At 46.4% G+C, this 26,976-nt stretch overlaps 1 protein-coding gene across 2 annotated transcripts in view; it reads right to left on the bottom strand.

The window, feature by feature from the left end:
* Nucleotides 1-8,646: 8,646 nt before the first annotated feature.
* The window catches only part of Aknad1 (AKNA domain containing 1), a 42,667-nt gene continuing 24,337 nt past the window's right edge, over nucleotides 8,647-26,976 (bottom strand). Inside the window, exons 6-12 of one of the 2 annotated variants that reach the window (XM_021158605.1) lie at nucleotides 25,687-25,814; nucleotides 18,825-18,922; nucleotides 15,649-15,771; nucleotides 15,455-15,562; nucleotides 12,647-12,725; nucleotides 9,709-9,838; nucleotides 8,647-9,044 (exon numbers count right to left, since the gene is read on the bottom strand). In XM_021158605.1, the coding sequence (XP_021014264.1) occupies nucleotides 8,910-9,044; nucleotides 9,709-9,838; nucleotides 12,647-12,725; nucleotides 15,455-15,562; nucleotides 15,649-15,771; nucleotides 18,825-18,922; nucleotides 25,687-25,814 (801 nt within the window). In that variant the 3' untranslated portion in view covers nucleotides 8,647-8,909. The remainder of the gene's footprint in view (nucleotides 9,045-9,708; nucleotides 9,839-12,646; nucleotides 12,726-15,454; nucleotides 15,563-15,648; nucleotides 15,772-18,824; nucleotides 18,923-25,686; nucleotides 25,815-26,976) is intronic. The other variant, XM_021158604.1, reaches the window with a different exon arrangement.

Here is a 26,976-nt window from a genome sequence, read left to right as displayed (position 1 = left end):
AGAGCATGGACTGCTCTTCCAGAGGACTTGGGTTCAATTCGCAGCAACCACGTAAGTGGCCGTCACATGTATATACAAGGGTGCAGAACACTCAAAGTTAATCAGAAAATCTTTAAAGAAAAAAAAAAAAAAAAGATGCCTACAGAACTTTGTTTCCTAAAGAATTCCATGGTGTGGCTTCCCTCTTGTAAGGAAACTGACTGTTCACAGGAGCCCTGACCTCAGGCAGGGATGAGCCCCTGGACTCAGTATCAGCGATACAGTTTTACATAACTAGCTGGTTTTTCTGGTTTGCTAATGGGACAGAACTACAAGAAAGGACAGCCCTGAGCTGGAAGACAGGAGAGCACAGGTTACAGATTGAGCAAGTCAGAACTTGGTGGGTGTTCTCCCAGAAAAAAAGACCCAGATCTTACTCTGTAGCCTTGACTGTCTTTCATGGCATTGCCCCATTCCTTTATTTCTTGAGTTAAGTACGTTTCAGTAAGTCAGCATAATGATCAAAAAAAGAAAATGAGTTTGCAGGATCTAGGATTGCCTGGACTTGTCTCGAGGAATCCATGATTGATTGATTTATATTTTAGTTATTTTGCCTATATGGGTGCCTGTGTACCACGTGAGTGCAGTGCCTGTGGAGACCAGAAGAGGGTGTCAGATCCCCCGGAACAGGAATAACAAGCTTCTGTGAGCCTCCATGTGGGTCCTAGCAATCAAACCTGAACCGTCTGGAGAAGCAGTCAGCTCTCTTAACTGCTGAGCCATCTCTCCAGCCCATATCCCTGAACGCTTATCGAAAAATGTGCAAAATTGTGTAAATGCAGTTATCCCTAAGGGAAGAAAGGCTTGGTAGCTTTACCAGGGTCTCAGAGGCAGAACGCCAAACACATTAGGGACGGATGAGTTACACAAGAAAGTTTAAACCGAGCCAGAGAAGTGTGCGTTAAAGCATTTCATTACAGCCATTTAGCTTTTGTGTGCGTGTATGGTTGCTTATCACATGCATGCCTTATGCCCACAGAGGCCAGCGAGAGTTGGCTTCCCTGGAACAGGACTTACAGACAGTTGTGGGCTCCCATGTGTGTGTTGGAAATTGAACCCAGGTCCTCTGGAAAAGCAGTCTTTAACTGCTGAGCCATCTTTCCAGCACAGCACAAAGTGTACAGTTTTACATTTTCAGCTAATTATTTTTTATTGGGGCTGGGGGGCTGGTGTTGGGAAAGGTCAGAGTACCGCTTGTGGGAATCAGCTGTCTGTGCCATATGGATTGCAGCTGGGGTTGTCAGGCTTGGCCGAAGGTGCCTTTTCTTAGCCATTTCAGCAGCCCAGCAGTGTGCGATTCTAAATTTGAGGGTGGGGTAATGACACTTGTCAGGTATTGTCAAGTCCTAGTTAATGCAGTCATGCTCTGAGGAGAGACAGCCCAGGTTACAGAGTCTACAGGTACCCTTGTAAGTCCCAGGGCTTTTACAGGCCATTGCCTGTGTTACAGTCTCACCATGAAGTGCTCCCATAGGCCATGTCTTCATTGATAGTCACTCCCTAGTTGCTGGTGCCATTTTGGGAAACTGAAGAACCTGTAAGAGGTATAGCCAACCTGACAGAAGACGACCAACCTGCTACTGAGAGCAGTGAGCCTTGGAAGGTGAGCCATGGCCTGAGAGGTCCCTGCCATGCTCTTCTGCTTCCTGGGCCACCATGATGAGAACAGTCTCTGCCACACTCTGTCATCATGAGCTGATCTGCCATACCAGCTGGGATGCTCTGAAAGCCTCCAAAACCATGAGCCAAAATACACCTTCCCTCCCTTGAGTTGTTTCTAGCACAACATAGATGTATATCTACGTTATCAGTGGCAGGTCATAGCACCGCAAAACGTAACTAACACAAAACATTTTATCAGAATAGTCTTCCAGTACATTGAGTTGGATGATCTGATTGGCTTTTGGCGCAGTCGTGAATTGGGGAGCATTAAAAGCATAGAGTGCATCAAGAGAGCCTACGGACAGAAAGCCAGGACCAAAAAAGCCAGTTGGTGCTGTCAGTCCTGTCCCTGGTGTAGGGCAAAGCAGAGATTTCTTTAGCATGCTACCGCAGATTGGCTAGCCCTTGTCTGAGTGGTGACTGAATCTCCTGGTTTAAAAATGAACTTAGTGGCCCAGTTTTACACCCAGGTGAGTGCTTAGCCCCTAGCATGAGTGGCTTTGTTCTGGTTTGCTCTGTTGAAGCCCAATATAGGAGCTTGGGAAAATAAATGACCCCCTCCCCCACCCTCGCATTGCTGTTTTCAGCAAGTCTCATTATAGAGTCCAGGCTAGCCTGAAGCTTACTATGTGCACCAGGCTGGCCTCGAACATGCAGCAGTTCACTCTGCCTGCCCCTGCCTCCTGAGTGCTGGGATGACTGGTGTGACCTGGTCACACCTACTTACTTCCCATCAGTTCTGACAGCACACAGTTTATGCTCGCTTTCCTCTCTCGGGCTACCACCATGGGTCTTTGCTCTCTTCTTGCAGTGCCTCAGCCTGAACGAAGCTTAGCCACAAACAGACTTATCTTCAGGCCAGCCTCTGCGTTATCTCTAAGTACCCTGAACCAATTCCCAACTCCAAAAGCTAGAAATAACTGCTCTGAGTTAGACAAATAGCAGCTGCCTTGGTTGGTCTGAAAACCTCAAGTGAGGTGTTTGTGCCGTCTCAGAGATGCTGAGCCAAACTAGGGGTCAGGAGAATTCTAGTTGGGTGTTTAGATGATGGAGCTGGAGGCTGCAGGAGGGGGAGAGGTCAATAACCTGCCACTCTGTGATTATAAGGAAGGAGCTCAGGGGCCAGCAAGATGGCAAGAGACTGACAGCAAGAGACACTTGCCTTGCAAGCCTGGTGACCTGAGTTCAATTCCCAGAACCCATGTAATGGTGGAGGGAGAAAGGCAAAGCCACAGCGTTGTCCTCTGACCTTTACGTGTGTTCCTCGGGGGCACAGGTACACCAGCACACATGCCAATAACAATAAAACATTTAAAAGGCAGCTGGGATTTAAAAGCTTTGCTGGTATTCTAAGGGGAATGTTACAAATTTTCATAAGCCCGGTGACAGCTATTCTTGGTTGTCAACTTGCCTACATCTGGAATTAATTAAAACCCAAGTGTTTAGGCACAACTATTGGGATTTTTTTTTTCATAATTAAATCATTTGAAGTGGGAAGACCCACTTTTAATCTGGATCTTTTGAGGTGTGAAGATCCACCTTTAATCTGGGCCACACCTTCTGCTGGAAGCCTATAATAAGGACATAGAAGAAGGAAGCTACTGCTCTTTGCCTGCGTGCTCTTGCACTCACTGGCAAGCCTAGTCCTTCACTGACTTTAGAGCCTACTCCTTCAGGATTCTGGCATATACTGAAGACCAGCTACACACACACATACACACACACACACACACACATATTTTTTCAGTCAATATGTGTGCATATATATAAATATATATATATATGTATATGTATGTATATTTCAGTCAATATGTGTGTGTGTGTGTGTGTGTGTGTGTGTGTGTGTGTGTGTGTGTAAGTCAAATAAAAGATCCACCTATTCCACCTGAAAGCTGTCTTGGGTCATGTTTTGTCACAGCAGCAGAAAGCAAACTAACACAGAAATAGCACTAGAACCCCAAACAGAACAGTAAAGGAGGGGAAACAAAAATTCCTTCTTTCTCCAAACTAAGCTCCATTTCATATAATTCACTTAAGGTTTCTGCGCATCATTCAAGAAAATACGTAAGCCTGTTTAAAAAATAATGCACAACTGAAGTCAGGCGTGGTGGTGGTGGGTTTTAATCTCAGTGCTTGGAAGGGCAGATCTCTGTGAGTTTGAGACCAGTCTGGTCTACAAAGCAAGTTCTAGGACAGCCAGGGCTACAGAGAAATCCTGTATCAGAAAATAAACAAAAAGTACAAATGGAGCCACTGCACCCATTGTTAGCCGCCTTTGCTGTTGTCTTGGCTACATTTCCCTTTCGTTGCTGACAACATGGCTAACAAAGGAAAGCTCCTTAAGGACAGAAGGGCTTGTGTTGCTCACATCTGAGGATTCAGTCTATCCTGGCCAGGAAGTGGGGAAGCAGAAGTGGGAGACATCCTTGCATCCACAGTTGGGAACAGAGAGATGGATCCTGACTCACCACTCACTTCCTCCTGTTTATCCGGTACAGGATCCCAGCCCACAGAGGGTGCTGTGCATCCTGGATCTTCCCACCTCAGTTAAACTCTCTAGAAATGCCTGCACAGACACCCCCAGAAGTCATCTCCTAAGCAAATCCTGTCAAGTTGACAATCAAGATTAACTCTCACAAGCCTGCCCCTTGTCAATTTGATGCCCCCAACGCATTGTTTTAAATCATAGCATTCCACTCCTAGACCCCCAAGTCTCATGTTAATCTCATGCAAAATGCCTTTAGTCCATCCTTGAAGTCCAGGCCTAGTGTCATCCATGGTGAAGCAGAGGGGACTTGCCATGTCAGCTCAGGTTGACTGGGCTTCTCTGAGAGTCTGCTGAGACTCAAAGAAATCTCTTACCTATAAGCCCCTATAAAATCAGCAAGTTCCATACCTTAGGTATACAGTGGTGCAGAGGTGACATCATCCCAAAAGGGAGGGGTGGGGATGTAGTGAGTATTAGTAGTTAGTCTCCTAATGTAACAGGGTCCCCAGGCCTTAGCACAACTGATTCTGTGTCAGGTGCACCATTCTAACCTTAAAACCCAGCATGTAGGCCCCAACACCTTCCCAAACGGGAACAAAGACCTAATCCAAGACCTGCTCCATGGTTCCAGGATTCAGCAAAGTCCCTGAGTGTTCTAACCTCGCTCTTTGACTTCTGTAGTTCTGCTTCTTGCTAATGGAATTGTGCCAACCAGAATGTGGACTTTGTGCATAAAAGACAAGGAACTATGGGGATCGGGGCTGCCTGATTTGGGCAAGTTACCCCAAGCAGCTGGCAAGCAATACAAAGTTTCTATTTAGTTTTAAGAATGGCTGTGTGTGCTCTCTGGTGGACTTACCTCAGACTTACCTCTTCTTGGAGAAGAACTTATTTGGCTTACAGGTTACAGTCTGTCATGGAGGCAAGTCAAGGCAGGAACATGGAGACAGGAACTGAGACAGATTCAATAAAGGGGTGCTGCTTACTGGCTTGCTCCCCACGGCCTGCTCAGCCTGCTTTCTTTTCTTTTTTTCTTTTTCCCAAGACAGGGTTTCTCTGTGTAGCCCTGGCTGTCCTGGAACTCACTCTGTAGACCAGGCTGCCCTCGAACTCAGAAATCCACCTGCCTCTGCCTCCTGAATGCTGGGATTAAAGGCATACTCCACCAACACCCTGCTCATCCTGCTTTCTTATAAGTGCTTTTAAGAACAGAGTGTTTGGGTGGGAGGGTTTTTGTGACAGTTAATCTTGGTTATTAACCTAACAGGAGTTGGAGGACCACTTAGGAGACAACTGTGAGCTTGTCTGTGAGAACATTTCTAGAAAGTTTAACCAAGTGGGATGACCCCAGGACAAGGAGTTTTGAAGGACACTTGAATAAACATCCTGGAGTCTGGCACAAGAGAGCCCAGAATCAGCACATTCAAACAGCACAATACAGCCTATTGATATAATGTATATTTTAGCTCCAAGTTCTCAGGACACGGGAAGAATGCAGCCAGATTCTTGACCAGAATGTGACATGAAGACTCTAGGCCAGTTTCCAAGAGAGTCCTTGTTCCCTTCCAAACCCCCACTGTTCACATGTCTCTCAGCATTCAAGATTCTTCCTCACCCATCTGAGGGGCTATAAGCTCTGCTGTGTCATGCTAGCACTTCTGTAGCCAACAGCTTCAGACTCCTCCACATTCCTCTGTCAAACCAGTTCCAAAAGCGTTTCAACCCCATGGTCAGGTTCATCTCAGCAACAGCCCCACCTCTCCCCCACTACCTACTCTCTGTTAGGTCCTTTTCTCTTTGCTCTGACTAAAGCAAGTTCTACAAGGAAGGTCTCATTCTCATGGTGTAAGGGTACCTGCCTGTGGTGGAGGAGAGCATCCGACAGCTGGAGTGGGAGGGAGTAGGTCACACTAGCGGTGAGACGGTTGCAGATGCATCCATTTCTTCCTCCTATTATTCAGCCCAGGATTCCAGCCCACGGGGAGCATCCTCCATTCTGGGAGGCCTCCTCGGTTAAACCTGTCTGAAGATGCCTTTCTAAGCCTGCCCAGGGTGGTTATACAGCTGCTTCTCACTCCTGTCAGAGTGCTTACCCGGCACATCTGAATCTTGTAGATCTCCACCGCATTCTTTCCAGCGTCTGCAGGGTATCCCTGGTTACCTACTGTGTGAACAAGTAAGTAAAATGCATTGTCTTTCCTGGCAGATGATGCGAAGAAGTTTTATCTTTAAGGAAATATAAAGACATCATCTGGCACAAATCCCCGCCATTTTTAATGCGTTCAAGGTTGCTTCTTCTTCTCAAAAGTTGCAATCTGCCTGGCAAACACTCTTTCTGGCTAGCCTTACATTTTGCTTTTCATCTGAGCCTCTTTTAAGTTAGACATCAGCATGTGAGGGCCAAGCTCTTGGCCACACAACAGTGTCCTTTGGACTAGGAATAGAAACCCCGCAGGACTGGCAAGGGATGTGTGATTGCCTGACTTGTGGCTGCACACCTTTTGGCAGAAGTACAACTTCTGCATTGCCCAAGTGCTTTGGGTGGTGTGGTTATTCTCCCAAGACCCCACACCTCGTGGTCACCATATAGCCACAGAAGAGTCATTCTCCTTGAAGTAAGAACCCTCAGCAAAGTTGAGGCCACCTTGCATTTGGGAACATTCTGTGAGCTGTCTGACTTTTCTTTAAGTTCCTAACAAGTGGGAGTACAGGTCAAGGAAGTGCTTTTTGGAGTGTATAGAATTTGGTAGATACAGCCTTCAACTTAGCAATGGTTGATGTGGTGGTTTGAATATGCTTGGCCCAGGGAGTAGCACTATTTAAAGGTGTGGCCTTGTTGGAGTGGGTGTGGCCTTGTTGGAGTGGGTGTGGTCTTGTTGGAGTGGGTGTGGCCTTGTTGGAGTGGGTGTGGCCTTGTTGGAGTGAGTGTGGCCTTGTTGGAGGAAGTGTGTCACTGTGGGCACGGGCTTTAAGACCCTCGTCCTAGCCAGTCTTCTCCTAACAGCCTTCAGATGAAGATGTAGAACTCTCAGCTACTCCTATACCGTGCCTGCCTTTAGGCTGCCATACTCCCACCTTGATGACAGTAGATTAAACCTCCGAACCTGTGAGCTAGCTCCTAATTACATGTTGTCCTGTATTATTTAGTTGCCCTAGTCATGGTGTCTGATCACAGCAGTAAAACTCTAAGACAGTTGAACATACAATTATTTTGTCAACTAAATAGCAGTGTGAAATTCATATGCATTCAGTTGAAATTATTTCTAATTGGATTTTATTTGTTGGTTTGTTTGTTTTCAAGACAGGGTTTCTCTCTGTGTAGCCCTGACTGTCTTGGAACTCACTCTGTAGGTCAAGTTGACCTCAAATTCACAGAGATTGCCCATCTCTGCTCCCTGAGTGCTAGGATTAAAGGTACCCCCCCATTTGAATTTTTTTAAAGATTTATTTATTATTATTAAGTATACTGTTGCTGTCTTCAGACACTCCCAGAAGAGTATGTCAGATCTCATTATGGGTGGTTGTGAGCCACCATGTGGTTGTTGGGATTTGAACTCAGGACCTTTGGATGAGCAATCAGTGCTCTTACCCACTGAGCCATCTCACCAACCCCCCATTTGAATTTTTAAAATGTTATATTTATTTAGTGTGTGTGTGTGTGTTTATATAGCATGCACATGTCAGAGGACAACTTTCAGGAGTTGACTCTCTCCTTTCACCGTACAGGTCCCAGGGATCAAACTCAGGTTGTCAAATGTTTGGCAGCTAATAACTACCTTTACCCGCTAAACCATCTCCCCGGCCCTGAAATTTGGATTTTTATCTTTGCCTCGGGCCAACGGTAAGCCAGCAAAGTACTTTTCTGATCCGGGGCAGTGGTAACTCCCGGGCAGCTGCTCACTTGCAAAGAGAGACGGGGGTATTTTATGTTATGTATGTTACTAAGCAATCGTGTTCAGTACATATTCTAAGCATGTTTTACTTAAAAAACCCCTTGACTTTGTTAGTGGGTTTGTCAGGATCTCCGTCACCTTCCTCTGCAGCAGCACACGAGATCTGTTTCCCATCTCACTGACCCAGATTCATGAAACTTCCCAGACTAATAGATAAAAAGTGTTTGTTTTTCAGATGTTGGCAGTCAACCTTTGGACTGAGCACAGGGACCCTAGTGGAGGAGTTAGGGAAAGGCCTGAAGGAGCTGAAGGGGTTTGCATCGCTCCAGCCACAGAGGATTGCCTTATCTGGCATCAATGGAAGGAGAGGCCCTTAGTCCTGTGACTGTGCAGGCTCAATGCCCCAGTGTAGGGGAATGCTAGGGTGGTGCGGTAGGAGTGGGTGGGTGGGTGGGGCAGCACCCTTATAAAGGCAGGGAGAAGGGGGGTGGGATGGGGATTTGTGGAGGGGGAACTGGGAAAGGGGATAACATTTGAAATGTAAATAAATAAAATATCCAATAAAAATAGAAAAAAATAAAAAAGTATTTGTTTTATTATTTTAATTTTATTATGAATTAGGAAGAACATAGATTTATTTTCACATAAAGACATAAATACCAGAGGGCTTGTTTTGCTTTTTTTTTTTTCTCCATTTAAGCACTTCGTATAACTCATTTCTTAAAGTTTTAGCGTTTTCTCTAGAAAACCATCTTCCTACATTATCTCATAAGTAAAATATTTTGGAGATGATCAAACATTTTAACCCTTGGTTGCTCAGGATTGAGTTAGTAGTATCTTAGCTGGTGTCTCCATCCTTGTGCCTTGGCGAGGTCTTCTGCAATGGATTTAATCATTTGGTCAGTGTTTTTTTTCAATATGGTTGCTGTCCTTAAGGCATGCTCCAAGGGCGAGTTTAAAATCTACAGAGAAAGTCCACATATTTTAGTCACCTAAACTTACTAACATCTCTGATAATTGGATTCACTCATTATTAAACATTACAAGATGGAATTTTTGGAGCATTCTGTTTCTACATGCTTTTTATTTCTGTTTTTGAAGGTTGGTCTCCTAGGCAACCAGTTGGAGATGGAATGTATTTGTCAAGGGAAGGGAGAGGAAAGAGGTGAACATGTGACTGAGGAAAGTGAGTCAGAGGGTGAGGGAAGCAGCCAGATGCCCTGTTCCTGCCTCAGAGTGGAACAGCTCAGGGGCCAGCGACAAGGACTGAGAGTGAGCACCAACTGATACCACACATGCTTAGGAAAGTAACCTGAGGTTGGGGTAACCAGTCTGAACATAGGTGGTACCCCTAACAACAGTCACTGGATCAGACTGGGGTCTTCAAGCCTGGGCCAGGGGAATCCTGCAGAAGGTACCACCCACCAAATGCTTTCTCCAGGAAGCTTCCTTTGGATCCAGTTTAGGAATAATGCAAACCATGTGGCTGTTGAGGGTTAGCGCTGAGCAGAACTTGTTCTTAGCAGAACATTTTCTGAAACCCCATCCTATACTGGCAGGAAAACTAGCCATTCTGTGCTCATTAAGGCCAGGAGCCTGAGCTGCAGGGACTTTCTTGGTCCTCACCTTAGATTCCATTTCTTCCATGTTATTACTGGGACATAAGGACTGGATTCTAGGAATCCCCAGGCAGCAGAGGTGGGGTGAGGGTGTTGCAAGGTCTGAGGTAGAGGTCAGATAAGTCTTGGGATATTTTCTAGAAGACAAAGGCATATTGTTAACCTATATATGGTACACACACACACACACACAAACATGCGCGCGCGTGCTCCTTCTAGGCTCTGTAAAGGCTGTGTGCATGTGTATATGTGTGCACTCATGTGTGTCTGTCTGTCTGTAGCTGAGGGATCCTACCTTTTACAATATTCACAGACCCTTGGGACCACAGCTGAGCTTCAAGGAAACGTGGTTGCTATAGCCAATGATGTCTGTTCTTCTAGAACTGCTTTTTTGTTTGTTCTTTTGTTTTCTTTCGTTTTGTTTAACAGAAAAAAACCAAGACTCCAAAGAGATTCTTCTTCACTTGTTACTCTTTTGGGACCAACCTTTTACCCTGCATATTTATAAAACAAATGCACACAAATGCCAGCGATAATACCTTGGCTTGAGTTCACCCAAGCACCAGTGATCATGCATGCCTAGGCAGTTAGGAGATGAAAGCAGAGACTCTAAGTCAATGGTCCCCTCTATGCTACCTACCGTCCTATGTCTGTCATGTGATGGATGTGGTACAGGGACACTGGGTTCAGGCTGACCACTGCATAGCTCTGCTGAACTGTTCTCTTAATCTATATGAAGAGGGGCTGCCACAGGAACTTGCCTGTAGAAGGCTTATGGCAGAGCCTCCTGCATATGGTCCCTTCGCTAAACATAATTTTGGGACAGACATGTGTGAGCAGGATTACCTTCAGGCTGTCACCTCACATGCACGTCACCTCAGAGTCTCTCGCCCCCTATCATGTTCACATCAGTTGGTTCTGAAGTTCAATTAGCACATCGGATGGAGCCATTTTCCAGGTGAGAGGCATTCTGTCTCAGGGTGTGGCAGTGTGGTTCAGCAGGAAGTTCAGGGGCTTTGGAGCCCTCCCCCATATGGAGCGCTGACTGCCTCCCACAGGACCACAGTATGGTTGAGTACTTCACTTGTAAATCTTTTAAAATGTGTCGCATTGTCATAAGTGTACATGATGCACTTGTATGACGCATTCTGATTCCACTCCCCCTTCTGCCCTCTCGGTCTCCTCCCATCAGCTCCCCCGCCAAGTCCCCATCCCACTTCAATTCTTTTGGGGGGGAGGTATTTTGAGATCCAGTATAATTTTAATCCAAGTACCATTCATGGTGTCTTATGTGTAGTCTTGGTGAATCTGGTCCTATCACTCTCGTTTTACAGGAAAGTAGAGGCTCAGGGAGGGTGAGTCACCTTTCCAACGACAGAGATATGACATAAACCCAAGATGTCTCCAAAAACTACATTCTTTTGTTGAGTTGGCTTTCTTTTTTTAATGATCTATTTATTTGTGGGGTGTGTGTGTGTGTGTGTGTGAGAGAGAGAGAGAGAGAGAGAGAGAGAGAACTCACACACTCATAGAAGCCAGAAGAGGACCGTAGAACTAGCGTTTCAGGCACATGTGAGCCCCCTGGTGTGGGTGCTGGGAGTCAGACTTCAGCTCTCTGTTTTGGCATTTTGTTTTTGTTTTGTGTTGTGAGAGAGTGACCTTTATAAAGCCCTGTTGCCCTGTCTTACTCTGTAAACCAAGCTTGCCTCAAACTCGCCCATTCTCTCACCTCCACCTCCGAGCTCTGATTACAGGTGACCCGTGCTGTGCCTGACTTCAAATATTACATGTTAAATCACTGTGCTTTTCTGTGTAGCTACTCAGGCTTGAATTTGTCTGAGTGGATAGTCTGGACTATTGACACTAAGCCCTTGTTGCCAATTCTGTCTTAAACTCCCAACACACAGCTTCTCGGTATCACCCTGAGCCAACCTTCCATGGCCCCAGTGGACTCTCCCATGGCTGCCTTGTTTGGCCTCTGGCTCCAGTTGCTGCTCCTCTAACTCACTTTTTGTTCCTCACTGGCTGCAGTGATGTTTTGTTTTGTTTTATGAGACTGTCTCTAGCTGGCCCAGAACTTACTGTGTTACCCAAGCTAGACAGAACTCCTACCTAAGCCTTCTGAATGCTGGGACTGCAAATGCCAGCCACTCTGCCTGACCACTATAGTGATCTCCTACAGTTCTAGCAGAGCCCCTATTTTAAAAGTCCCTTGGCTTCCCGTTTGTTCTGAAGAATCTGAAGACCTGCCTTCACTTGCTCCATCTTGCCCCTGCCACTCCCCTCTGGGCTCCTGGAACACTGACTAACAGGTCCCTGAACTTGCTCAAGGGCCTTTTCTCCTCAGAAAGCCTTAACCGTGAGTCCTTCACATCCCTCCTGATGTCCTGTGATAGCTCCTTCAGGCTTTGCCTTTGAGCTCAGGCTCCTAAACCACCTAATAAGGTCAGCAGCGCTCCTCATGCTCCCTTTTGCCACTCCCAGCTCCTCCATCAGAAAACAGCTCAGGGGCAGACACTGCTGTCATCTCCGCCTCCACACGGAACACAAAGTCCTGCCTTGGGCACTTCGACATTGGCTGAATGAACAAGTCAGTGACTGAAGTCACACCAGATAGGTCTAGGCTTGAGCTCCAGCTCTCCCAGTGACAGTCCAGGACAAGCCACTGTCTAGGTAGTTAAGTGGTACAGTATATGCACCTGGGTAATGAAACTCGATTTCGTGTGTGTGTGTGTGTGTGTGTGTGTGTGTGTGTGTGTGTGTGTGTAATTTTTAGGACAGAGTCTTATTCTGCACCCCACTAGCCTCAAATTCACCATGTAGTCCCAAGTCTAGACCTAAACTTTTAGTAGGCCTTCTGACTGGGCCTCTCAAGTTTTGAGGAGCCGGGCAAGAGCTGCCATACCTGGCTCTGATTTTGTTCTTAGTAATAATGAAATACTTACCCTGCTGCAGGATCGGGCTCATCTTGAACGGGTTCTGAGTTCACTCTCCAGGACCAGATCCATTTTGCTTTTGACCAAGCTGAAAAATGTTAGCTGTTATTACATTCAGAGCATCAAAATGGCCTTCACCGAACTGTGAGGTGGGAGCCAGCCTGGTACACACTGCAAGTTCTGGGGCAGCAAGAATGACAGCCTGCTAAAACCAAAAAGCCAGAGAACTCCAAATGGTGGGGATGTCTTCCTCAACTTTGCAGTATGGATGAAATCGTTCATAAAAACGTAACAACTGTGTAAGCAACAGAGTTAAGGAACACAGAAAACAGAATTTTTCTCTCAAGAACTCGGAATTTGTGAAAAGAAACTCAACTCTATTTTTAAATTTGCATTGCATCTATTGATTTATCATGTGCAGTGTACACATGCCACTGTGCTCATGTGCGGGTCAGGGGACACTGGCAGGTTCTCTCCTCCACCACAAGTCCTTGGCACTGGACTCATACCAGCAAGCTGGGCAGCAGGGACCTTCACCAACTGAGCCACCTTAGTGGCTCTGTTTCTGGTGTGTTGAGACAGTCTCACTCTGTGTCCCCAGCTGGCCTTGACTCACCGCAATACTCTTGACTGTTAGTTTTTCAGGTGTGAACTATGATGACCAACATGAAACTATGGCATACAACTCAAGTAGAACTCTGAAGACTGAGGCAGGAGAGTTGCCATAAACCCAAGGCCAGCCTGGACTGGAGAGAGATCCTGTCTCAACGTCAGAAATAAATATTTATATATTTTATATTTATATAAATTATATTTTATATATTATTAATAGATATTATATAAATATTTACTTATTTACATCTAATTTACTTGTAGATATTTATTTATTTACTAGCCAGTAAGAGACCAGGAGTTTATATTCCCTGGATGTTCATTATGTGACCAGATATTGTTTTTTAGCTTGGGTCACTATTTCATCTGGTAAGCATAGAGAAGGTACTGCTTCCGAAAGGTGAAACCCAAGTGCATGCTAGACTCTTCATGAACTTTAGGAGCAAGGATTTTAGGAGACAGAAACTAATTCCAGAAGAGAAACTAAATGATGAAGAGAAACATGGGCAGTTACCAAGGAAACCTCCAAAGAAAGGAAGAGATGTTTGGGGGGGGGGGTTGCACTGTCTGTTACAGAGCATATCTGAAATACACAACTGTTCCCGCCCCTAACCCCCTTCACCCATTTGAACACGTGGTTGCTGGTTGATGAGGTGGGTGTAACGGGTTATAGGCTGGCTCTGCTTCCAGCCGGCACTGTTTTCTGACCATGAAAGGTGTAAGCAGCCTCCTCCCACCCCTACCTCCATGCTCTCTCCGCTGTACCCTTTCAGCCCGTGAGCCTCAACAAATCCTCCCTCCTCCCTCCTCCCTCCTCCCTCCCCCCTCCTCCTTCCTCCCTCCTCCCTTCCCACTCTGGTCTCAGTCTCTGGTATCTCAGAGAGAGGCTCTGCTCCTTTCCACCAGACAACAGCAATCAGCAGAGACTGTTCCTCAATGTTGGTCATAAACACAGATGCTAATGACTTCGATCTCAAGGGGCAGTTGTCTCTAAATGTGGCTTGGAGTTTACTGGAAACAGAAACACACATCTGAAATGAGCTCAGTGCCAGGGGATTCAGTTCTAGACCAGACTGCAAATCACCACCAGACGACTACATTGTCTCTCAGATGAGGAGCCCCGAGAGGTGGGTCCATCAGCTCCCTTTACTGAAGGGTCTTTTTCAAGACTGAAGGAAAGATGCCCTCTCATGGTATCTACCCATAAGACACTCCAGATCTCCTAAGGGAGTTCAGGATCACACGTCAGTGATTCTGTGGCAGTTCTCATATGTGGATTAGAAGTCCAGGTCTGGGATATGGTTCAGTAATAGATCATTTGCCTTACCTGTGTGAGGCTCCAGCCAGAGCCTTTCTTCCAGAGAAGAAAGGAGGAGGGTATCAGGGGGATAGGAGAAGGGGGACATAGAGGAGGAAGAGAGGCCGAAAGACCAAGAAGATAGTAAAGAAGCCCACTGTGGGCCTTCTGCAGGATCATAGTGGCTCACTTGATTTGTCACCTGGGGAGGTGGCAGAGGAGCCTAAGTCACATAAGTGGCGTCCTTTGGTCTCTGGCATTGGTAGTTGTGAAAAGTGAGAAGCATTCTGCCTGGTGCTCACCTCAGAGAGGAAGAATTCTAGAGGGATGGAGGAAAGGACCTCTATGTCAGAGGAGTGGGCGTGGCTGGCTGCTGAATGAACTGGGATGTAGCTCCTCCCTGGCTCTCCTCCTCACAGCATCCTTCCTCCCAGCATCCTCAGGCCTGGCTTTTAGTACTTATCACATTTGCTTTGAGCTTTCGTTTCTTGGGTCCAAGTCCTTTTCAATTAGGAGTGTCTTGGGAGGGAGGTGCTGTGTCTCGGTCATCTTTATAAACAAATGTGGAGTTTCCATTTTTTCCCAAAGATTGCAAATGTTTGCACTGGAAATTAACAGCATGCCTGAGGAATGTATTCTGGACAATGAGTGGGGAGAGTGATAGAGTCAGCCATTCGTTGGTTCGGAGTGTGTGCTTGCCGCAGACTTGATGGGTACAGCACCTCTAACTTCAGAGCCTCCATGGCACTGATAGCAGTCACCAATCCCCAGCCCCTGCTCAGCCTCTTTGCCATGCAGACCTGAATTTGGAAGTGTCTCGTAAGTGCAGGAGACCCAGGCAGCCATCTAGAGAGGGCGGACAAATGTGGTTACTGACACAGACAGGGTCATACAGGAGATGTACTTACAAGATGCAGAGATTTTATTTTCATGTAAGAAGTGAGGCTGGACAAAGATATATCCTCCACCATGATTTAAGTCATCTTGTCCTGGAGTGTCATATCTATAATAAAATTCTAAAAGAAAAAGATTGAAGATACAGCCTCTTGCCTGGGAAAGATGACTCTCTCTACCGACCCCTCCTGGAGTCAAGCCATCTCACCTTTTGGTGGGTCTTCCTCACAGACTCTCTGGGAGTTCTGAGTCTTGCTTCCATAGGCTTCACATTTGTTACTCTGTAGCCCAGTGCCAGGATCAGGACAAAAGTTGGGTCCTGGATCAGTACCTAAAAAGGTGCCCAGAGTGTAGGTTTGTTAAGTATAATCATGCAAAGTATGGAGAGCAGAGCACCAATGTGCTGGGCATACTGTGGCTGTAACCACGCCAGGGAAGATCAGGGTGTTTAGAAGGGCAGGCCCAGGCAGGGGAGCGTGTAAGCATGAGTCACAGATGGGGTGAGTGTAAGACCTGGGGTTGAAACCTGCCTCTGCCGCTTATTAGCTGTGATGGCTGAAAACATGTGTCGATTCATTCTTATCTTTTATCTATCTTATCTATCTATCTATCTACCTATCTAACTATCTATCTTCTATTTATTTATCGAAGCAGGCTCTCCCTACATAGTGCTGGATGCCCTGAAACTCACTCTGTAGTGAGGCTAGCCTCAAACTCACATAGATCCCTTTGTCTTCTGAGTGCTGGGATTAAAGGTGTGCACCACCACACCCAGCCAGTACTCTCTTTGAAAGATGGCACCTGGGGTAGGGTTTGACAGTAGAACATTTGCCTGGCATACATAATGCCCTGGGTTTCATCTCACCACTACAGGGGAAACAAAGGTATTGGTCTGAACCCTCGAGTATGGGTTTGTGTCTAACAAAATGAAGCAGCAAAGACAGTCTAATACCCTTCCCCCTCCCTCATCCTTGCTTGTGAGGAAGCTGTCTGTCAGATATCAGTGACAAGCAGAATGGCCTGTTGGAGGCTCCATTGAGTCTCCCTATCAAAGACCATGTGAACGAGGTCCTCTGGTCTCTAGTGAAACCTTCAGGCAATCTCAGCCCTGACAGATATCCTTCTAGGGAACTCTGTGCCTGAATCCTTCACTTGTTCCCAAATACCAGAGCCACAGAAACTGCCAGGCAATGCTGGTTACTATTCTGAGTCATTAGGTTCTAGGGTACAGTGTTCTCAAGTGGGAGGGGACTTCCCCTCAAGTCTTCGACCCAGTTAATTTCTCTGAGTTGTATTTCCTTACCCATAAAATAAATATAATTCCCATCTTACAAAGGTATTGTAATAATGAAAAGATACAATGTCGATGCCCCATGCCTTAACAGTAAGGGCTTTAGGGGATAGAGAGCTAATTCAGAAGTTAAGAGCATTTGTTGTTCTCACGGAAGGGTGTTGGTTCCCAAATCCAAATGGGCGCTCAGCACTGTCTGTTACTCCAGTTCCAGGGGATCCAATGCCCTCTCCTGGCTTCCACTACTGTGAGATATGCATGTGCTGTGCATATACACACAGTCAAACATACACTTAAAAACTAGTAAGTCAGGCATGCTGGTGCATGCTTTTATTCTCAGTACTTGGGAGGCAGAGGTAGACAGATCTCTGTGAGTTCGAGGCCAACCTGGTCTACATAGTGAGTTCCAGGATAGTTGGAGCTATGTAGAGAGACATGTCTCAAATAAATAAATACATCTTTTTTTTAAATGTGTTTTTTATGTTTTTATATGGTTTTTATCTACTATATATAAGAACATAAGTCATTTTATGTACCATAAAAAAATTCTCCCCAGAGGCAGACATGGCTGCTAAAGCCCATAATAATACCACTTGGGAGGCAAAGGCAGGAGGCTCAGGAGTCCAAGGCTGACCTCATCTACACAGAAAGTTTGAGGCCAGCCTGGGCCACATGAGGCCCTGTCTCAAAAAACAAAACAAAACAAAACAAAACAAAACAAAACAAAACAAAACAAAACAAAACACCAAGAAGCCTTCCCCAGTATGAAATCACCATAGAATATTTAGTCCCAGCTACAGATAGACAGACTCGGAAAGGTATCTTGGTATGTAACGTGTAAAACAGATCAGGATCCAGATCTTCCTCAGGCTAAATGATCAGTTCTGAGGATTTTTAAAGTTTAAATGGAGACATTACAAATACTTTATTGTTTCATTTAAAAATAACAAGGGCTGGGGATGTGGGTCAGTAGCAGAGCACCCACTTAGCATGTGTGAAGCCCCAAGGTCAAACCTCTGCACCATCAGTGACAGCAACAAGAAGTGGACAGTGCCACCTGCCTGTCATCCTAACTGCCTACAGCATAGGTAACATGGCAAGACATCCCCTTTGAAAAATAAATAAAAGTAATGAGTTCATCTTAACACAGTCATATATTTTCAGAAAAAAAAAAATCCAAAAATGAAACCCAAAGCTAATGAGAAGTGTCGTTATTTTATGCTTCGGTAACTATCTTTGGCTTTTCGCTTTTTGCGCGCGCGCACACACACACACACACACACACACACACACACACACACACACACAAGTATACACTCAGGTGTTCATGGAGGACCAGAACAGGGCTTTCGATTTCGGTTGAACCTCCCAAACTTGAGTTCTGGGAACTGAACCCTGGTCCTCTGCAAGGCCAGTAAGCATTCCTCACTGCTGAGACATCTTTCCAGTCCTCCAAAACTCTTATTTGAAAGTATACCATCCCCAGAGAGGTCAATTCAGAACCAAGTGGGATCTAACAAGATGCTGAGTGCCCGCAAGGCTCTGGACACAGGGAGCATGCGCATAAGCATGCTGTGTCATATCTCTGGCCTGCACCTCCAGCTTAGCTATGAGGAACCGATGCTGGCAAGCGCAGGAGCTGCCTGAACAGGCAGGCCTCTGGGTCACCTCTCTATCACCCGCAGCGGTTTGGCCAGGGTACATTTCTCAGCTTTAAACTGTCTACAGAGAGAGGTTCTCATGAGTCTCACGTACTCACGCCCTCTTTGTCTGCTCCCACCCACAGCTCCCTCTACCTCTGTGCGATGTATGGGGATGAGTCAGCAGTGCCTTCCACAAGCCTGGTAACTTACCCGATGCAGTTATGAGTCCAGCTCAGAGCGTATGGTGCAGGGCATAACTAGAAGCATGTATTGGTACTTTACTCTGCTTAACCACTCCTTAAACAGCCCATTACTAGTTCTTCATGTTTTGAGAAAGGGAAACAAACATCATCCTAGTCAAATGTCATGCTATCGCAATGGCAGATGGCAAGCCGGGACTCACAGTGAGGGATCACTAACAACTGTGTACACCCAACCCCTCCAACTTACCGAGAGCCGAGTCTTGGGGTGGTGTTTTTTCATGGATGCTACTGGAAAACTTCCCACAGTTAGTTCTTCTGTGGCCCCTTTTCTCCATTTTCTGTTTCCTTAAAAAAGAAAAAAATAATGTCTCAAAAATTTAGCACTAGTGTGGGGAAAAATGAAGACTTAAATTTCCCTGGTATTCTCCAGGCTGGTGCGATAGTTCAGTGGATAAGGTTGCTTGCCACCAAGCCTGATGGCTTAGGTTTGATCCTTAGAACCTACATCATGTAAGTAGACAACTGACATCTACAAGTTGACCTCTAACCCTCTAACCTCCACATACAGGGCTTGGTACGCACACACACACACACACAATAATGTAAAAAGAATACACATTAAAAAAAAGAATTTGTAGCACAGAATTATAACAATTGGTATTTGGTTCATAATGCTATATCACAATTGTGTGTGTGTGTGTGTGTGTGTTTGTGTGTGTGTGTGTGTTGTGGATTTTTGGTTGGTTGGTTGGTTTTATTTTTTTCAGGCAAGATCTCACACTAATCTAAGCTGGCCTGTAACAGCAATTCTCCTGCCTCCAACCTTCAGTACTGGGACTTCAGGTCAAGCCATCTCAGAACAATTCTTGTTTAGGGAAGAAGGCACACTATACATTAACACTGGTACACATCGCTCTAAGTACATGCTAAACAGAGTCCAGCAAAGTGGATTTTGTCCCAGGGGCTAATGGCTCAGAGCCTGGAGTTCACTTAATAGCATATGGCCACCAGGGGGCATCAGACAGACACAACTACTATCAGGAGACCTCTGGCCTGTGTAGTTTCAGCCTCCCTTTGCACAGATTCTAACTCCTCCAAAAGAATTTTAATTAATTACAGCTCTTAACAACTCTCTTGCTCAGCCCCGGGATACAGTAACAGTCCCTGGAGGAGAGTGCACGTTCTTGTGTGAAAGGCATGGAGTCTAGGACATCCTGGGACAGATGGAACAGGTTTGCCCACGGCTGGTTGAAGAACTCGGCAGCATTGCTGAGCAAACATATTTCCCTCCCTCCAGCTGTGCCTGAGACCGATGGTCATGGACTGAGGACCCCATTCGGGGTTGGAAGCCAGGCTCTTTCCAGCCCTTTCCAGCCCTTCCCTACTCTTGGAAAAACATGTCCTCCTCCTGAGTCATATATTTCCTCACACCTCATTCTGTCTCCACCCTCTGCCTCCGAGGCCTGTGAACATCTGCTCTCTGAGTGGAAAGCTTGGATATGGTTCAAGTGAGTTCAGGCCAACGCATCGATTACATTTCTCTGCCACTCTTAGACTTCTCTCCTCACTCAGATCTGGCCAAACAGAAGAGCCAAGAGCAATTCTACAGGAGAAGGCCATTTTCCAGGGAGACAAAGCAGATAACGTTTACTCTCCGATCCCAAGGCCTGCATCAGAGCAGAGACAGCGCTCAGGATGTGCATTGATATACCCCATCAGCGTGTTTGCATTTAGGCAAGGCACAGTTGGTATATCGACAAACTTCATAAAAGAATACAGCCTGCTGACGACAGTAAATGGGGATTAGATGAAGGCTCCACAGTGAATAATGCCTCAGGACTATTATGGAGTTGATGATTCCAGTTCCCAAGTCATATTGTACCCAGTAACTTCCCACAGCGAAGTCACAAAGTCTCATGTGTGATATTACTTTCCTCCCTCCCCCCTGCTCCCCTTTTAAACACTCACTCTGGAACACTAGCCCAGCAGAGGCTGACTTTTTTTTTTTTTTTTTGGAAAAGAAACAATTGGAATTTTAACACTTAATCAATTTTTTTTTTAATTTTTGAGTCAGAGTCTCATCGTGGAACTATGTAGACAAAGCTGGCCTCTAACTCATAGAGATCTCCCTGCCTCTCCTAGGATTAAAGGTGTGTCACCACGCCCAGCAATCAAAGTCTTTTATAAATGTCAAAATATTTCATTAGGCCTAATAAAAATCTTTTTTTAAGGATTCCCAAATCTGGATTGCTAGTTAATTCGATCCACTAAAAAAAAAAAAATCCCAAGCCTGGGCTGCCCAGGTGAGTAAACTCAGTGGTACCCTGTGTTTAAGGGAGTGATCAGAGCTGCAGTTGGACCAAAGGCTGGAAGCTCTCGCTAGTCCATGCCAGGCAATGCGTAGGGCTTTGGAGCCCAACCCCACGCTCTCTCTTTCTCTAGGGACAGAAACCTAATAAAGCACTCGGGACAGGTCACTCCCACAGAGGCTGGCTCTCTTAACAGGAAACTACAGTCCTCCAGACCTCGCCATCCACTCCTATCAGAGGATGTACTTAAACAGTGGTTGCAAAACAGTTCCTCCCTCCCTGACCCTTGACCTTTCCAGGTAAAGCAGCTGAGGTAAAGCACTAGGAAGTGGTGCCTCTCCTAACTGATAGGAGCTACAAACAAATGTCCCACAACCACCTCGGAAGCCAGCTGTTGTTCCAAGGGGTGTTTCAAAGCGGGACTGACTTCTCTTTAGGGTTTTATAGCTTATAGCTTGTTAATGCCGGAGGACTTTTTTCCTTATGAATTCAAAGGTCTGTCTAGAGAAGAGGAATGGAGCTTGCTTTCGATGAGACCCAAGGAAAGGTTCTGTGTGTGTGTGTATGTGTGTGTGTGTGTGTGTGTGTGTGTGTGTGTGTGTGTGATGAAGGAGTATGTCAATGCACACACTGACCAACAGAGGCTACTGCTGTTTACCTTATTGCCTTGAGACAGGGTTCCCTGATGAACTGGAAGGCTGACCAACCTCCTTCTGGGGTAAGGCTGTAGCTCTGTGGCAGAACCCTTGCATAGCATGGATTTGTTTGATCCTTGCAACAAAAGAAAATCCCTACAACTCCCCAAATCTGTTCATCCTGGGGTGAAGGGTGGAGGACTTTGAAAGTGAGGTGAGTGTGGAGGTGGGGTGGAGGGGGGTGGGGGGGAGGGAAGTATTTTCTCTCAACTGTACTCCAGATTTCAAAATGGTTCTGAAGGAAGAAGCAAGCTTCCCTTTCATAAACCAGGCCTGGAGAGGTTCTGTCCACAATGAGACATCAGAGCTCAGTGTGGGCTCTGCTTCCTGGCTGGAAGAGCTGCCTGGCAATTGTCTCTGGTCCTGATGTGGCCAAGTCATCCAGGTCTGACCTCATCCTGAGCTGTGTGTGCTTTGTGGCCCAGGAGAATCTTAACAGTGCCGGAGGAAGGCAGGCCTTTACAAAGATGGTGGCATACCATCCCCACTGTGCTTCCTGCTGCCCACTCCTTGGTGGATGGGGGCTTCTTAAGGATGGGTGGGAGGCTGTGGTGGGTTCATAATTCCAATGAGAGTGGATGCTAGCTATGCCAAGCCACTGGTTAGCTACTGAGGCCTGGATCAAGGGACTGGGCTCCCTCACCTTGAAAATCTGCCATTGCTGGTTCTTTACTGCAGAGAGCATCAACACATCCTTGCAGTTTTGAAAATAATGAACATGACTCACCCCGCCTACCATGCCAGAGTTGCTAGGAGGGGCTAGTTCGGTAGGAGCCATGCTTTAAAGTGTCCCAGGTGATTCTGATGAGCATTGCCCTAAGGAGGCGTACCCCTCAGCACCTGCAACATGATCTTCAGTTGAACATTGCCCATCGTGGGTATTTCTGCTCACACTGAAGACTAGATCTCACTTGCACTGCTATCTATGGTGAGCAACAGTCTTTCCCAGACTGGGGAGATGGCTCGGATGGTAAGAATACTTCCTGTACAAGCATGAGGGTCTGAGTTCGAGTCCCCAAACAAACTCCTACCAAATGCACAGCATGGCTGCAGGGGTCTGTATCCCTAGCATTTACAGGTGTGCATGTGTGTGTGTGTGTGTGTGTGTGTGTGTGTGACATGCCGTGGTGTATGTGTGGAGGTCTGAAGACAAGGTGCAAGTGTCCCCACCCACCCACCCACTTTCCACCTTGTAGAGACAGGTCTCTCTTGTTTCTGTGGATGCCCTGTGTAGTCCAGGCTAGCCACCCCTGCCCAGGCCACTCTCCTGTCCCTACCTCCCATCTCTCTGAAGGAAAGCCATGACATCTGTGGTTTCACATGGGCTCCAGGGATCAAATTTGAGTGGCCAGGTTTACACAATTAGCGAGTTTACCTACTGAGTTATCTCCCAGCCTCTAGAAGATTAAGTTTTAAACCAATCTGACTACTGGCTACTCCAGTGATCAAGAGCTGATTTTTGTTTTTGGTTTTTTGTTTGTCTATTTTCCAAAGAAATTTATTCATCATGAATTAATACAAGATCTGGGGGCTACTTGTATCATAAATGCTGGAAACGCACATAAACACTGTTAACACATACAACAGCACAGCGGTTTGACTGCCATGTAGTTTGACTGTGGCCTTATCCTTTCATGTAAACAGAACATCGAGGTCCCTTTTCCACCATTATAAACAATGCCAGTCCAAGCCTTACTGGCCATGTAGGTTTTTCCACATTCTGAATTACTTCCTGAGGAAACATCTGGGCCAAAGGTTTTGAGTGTGTTTGTGTGATGGCACATTTTGCCAGACAGCTTTCTACACGTTTCTCGATTGGCTTACAAAACTGCCAACGATGTTGGCGAATCAACTAGACCACACGGTTCTCGTACCAAGAATTATCACTTGAAAATGTTTTTCTCTCACCTAACGTGTGTGTGGGTGGGGGAGTCATGTTGCTTAGTATCTTTTCTAGAACCAAAGGAGGTGAATACTTCGCTTATGGTCATATTTTGGTTTTCTTTCCTACTTACAACTTTTTAGTTCACATCCTATTTGTTCATTCAATTTTTTTTGAAGGGCCTCAGTGTTGTTATTTTTTTCTTTGGTGGAGACAGCTACAGTGTTTGATTTCCCACTGTGTTTCCCGATGCTTCTCATACAGCCTTCTCTGTGACTCTGGACTCCAGCTCTAATGGTAAATACAACTAACACAGAGACTGTCACAAAGTCAGTCACAGAGGGCAAAGTTGCTGACCCTTTACCGCATGACTCATGAGCACGTGCTCTTGACCCCAGTTGTGCTTTCTTTGTCAGAGCGCTGAACGGAATAAAGATTTCCACACCAGCATTACACACGGTTCCAATGTTCTTAACTATCTGCCTTTTAAAACAATATCAGTAACTGAGGTTTCGATGTTACGAATGTAGGAACCGGGTTGGTGTCCAAGAGAAAGTGTGAATAGCCAATAAACAAATGGACACTGGTGAACTTCACAAACAGTCAAAAAATGAACAGGGAGATGCCAGGTTTTATGTGCCAGCTTGGCAAAGGTTGGGAGGAAAAGACAATTGGATGGACTGAGGTAGGAAAGCAGGCATTCCTGTGTAGGGGTGAGTCCTGCACACTGGAGCTACTTACTTCATGAGAAGGTACTGTGTGTACCTTCCCTACAACACTAAGATGTGATTCTAAGATATATATTTTAAAGCTGGGTAGCCCAAAAGGAGCAAGCCAGTAAGCAGCATTCCTCCATGGTCTCTGCATCTGCTCCTGCCCTGACTTCCCTCAATGATGGACTGCATGCAGCCTGTGAAGTAAAACCAACCCTCCTCTTCTCCCGTTGCTTCTGACCATGGGGTCTTTATCACAGCAATAGACACCCAACCATGATACAAATCCAGGAATTCTCAATTCATTCACAAGGATATAACCCCTAGACCTTTGCTACTCAAATGGTCATCCCCAGGTGGGAACCAGCAACAGTTGGTACCACCTAGGAGCTTGCTGTAACTGCAAAGGCATGGGCTCACACCAGACCTACTGCATCAATGCCCACATTTCAATAAGATCAGGTACAGAGAACTTGGGAAGCCCTGGTCTAGGTCCTCTCCAGGACCTGCAAATCCTCTCCAGAACTGAAAGGGTGGGAAACAGCTATAGCAGCAGCACTACCTCTAACACCAGGTTGTGCACCAGGCCTGTGGCAGAGGTAGGGCTCGGTGGTGAACTGAATTTAGAATGCAGAGACAGACCCTGGAGATCAATGCCTAGCAAAAACAAAACAAAACCTAAAGAAGTGGCAGAAGGGAGGAAGGAAGGGAGGGAAGGAGAGAGGCAGGCAGGCAGGAGAAGAGGATGGAAAGGGAGAAAGAGGACTGTGAAGGAAGGAAGAGGGAAAGGAAAATAAATGAGCTAGGTGATCTTGACCGTCTTAATGTCCGCTGTTGTATGCCTCAAAGGGTTTTGGGATTTGAGGGTTGAGCACTGGGGTCGAACCTGGGTCTCCTGTGTGCTAACTCTGCTCCACTCCTAAACCACATCCCGAGTCTTCTCCAGTTGTTAACAGTCTTGAATCAGGTGCTCATGAAATTGCCCTGGCTGCTCCAAAACTCACACTGCAAACTGGGCAGACCTTGGATTTGGGACCCATCTGCTTCGGCCCCCGGAGTAGCAGGCATGCACCACAGGCCTGGCAACAGGAAGCTTCCAGGTGATACTCTCAGGACCACAGCAGCCCGATGGCCATTTGACCAGTTCAACCCTGGGCAGCTACAGCCATACTTGGCCTATTTTGGTAAATAACTGGGCTTGTTTGTTTGTTTGCTTGCTTTTCATTAGAAGAAAGGACAGTGTATGTTAACAATTCTAAATTTCCTTCTCCAGCTGGGGGAAGTCCCATGGGAATTTAATTCCATGCTCCTCAGCCTGTGGAAGGAGCCACCTTTGAGACACCACTGTGTGAGTGCCCTGCAGCTACTAGACCTTTGTCATTCTTTGCTGTGTGGGACTCTTGCCCTCTGCCTCTGGGCTGTGTGGCCAGATGGAGGCAATTCCCCACCCTGACCCCAGCCTATGTTAGGCTTGACACCAAGTGGTGGGAGGCATTGGGAGAGGACTCACATCTTCAGGGCCAGTTCACTGAGCTCCTTAGAGGTGGCCTCCTGTGGCCCTCCCCTCGGCAGCCCTGTCACCTCACTTCCTCGGGAGCCCCAGGGCCCTGGAAGACAGCCAGCATGTGCCTTGTTCATCTGCGGAAACAAACAGAAGGACCCATTAGGCCATGGAAAATGACTCAACGAAGTTTGAATCTAAACACTCCAAGGTACTTTTACTCCCTGTCCCTTGCCTAGACGCCTCACCTAGCTGGGGTCTCACTCACCTCAAGACTTCGTTTAAATGCCCTGGCCACCATTTGTCCCTTAGGATGCTGGCCTCCCACGCTTAGTTTTGGTCACATCCCATTACTAAATAGGCATGGCAAGCTAACACCCAAGAGCTGTGCTTTCTCGGGTCCCTGCCCTGTTTTAAGTACCTTTCCTACATTAACTCATTTAAATGTGCTAATAACCTTGCTGGGCAGGCATGATTATCCCCATTTTCCAGAGGAAGAAACTGAGGCTTAGAAAGGTTGCGTAACCGTCCCAAGATCACAAAGCAGATAAACGATGGGACGAATATCTGAACTGAGGTGGTTTGGCTTCAGAGTCATGCAGAAGTATATTATTACCCTTGACGCCCTTTATCATTCTGCAATCATTCTGATCCCGTTCGCCAAGTATAACGCTTCCTCACAGAGGCATACACATCTTCATGACAGGTGATTTTCCGTACTATCCTACATCCGTAGAAAAGCGCCTAACATTTACCAATAATTGCTATAAGAATGGATAAATCAATTACTTCACGTATAGTGTTATCCCTAGACTCGCTCTCGGGGCTACACATTGGATTTGTGGGTATCATCACTTCATAACAGTTGCTGAGAACCTACCAAAGTTACAAAGGCAAATCCAGGCTTGTTAGGCAATGGCTGGGCCTACTCAGGCTCCCTCCCACTGCCCTAAAGCTAACTGAGTTCAGGCCCAGTGGGACATCATGCTGAGAACCTGAAGCCAAGTTCAAGTTCAGGCCCAGTAGGGTACCATGCCCACAGAGTGGGCACCTTGGACAGCACTGAGATATGAGCTTCTGATATGCAGAACCCACTTCATGTCTGGTATTTAGGATACAAGCCAAACTCTGGCTAAGATTCTACAAAGGATGGAACAAGGAATCCTGCTTGGTACTGGGGGCACAGAGAAGGCCACCCTTTGAAGCTGGGCTTTGAATAAGAGAGACTTTGCCAGGAAGCAGGTCCCTGAAGGAAGCAGGCATACTTTGATGCAGGATTTATGTTTACATGACATCTTG

This window comes from Mus caroli, chromosome 3, assembly GCF_900094665.2.
Source record: "Mus caroli chromosome 3, CAROLI_EIJ_v1.1, whole genome shotgun sequence".
Taxonomy (NCBI): domain Eukaryota; kingdom Metazoa; phylum Chordata; class Mammalia; order Rodentia; family Muridae; genus Mus; species Mus caroli.
Note: the sequence above shows the minus strand (reverse complement) of the source record. Positions and strands in the feature narration are given on the sequence as shown.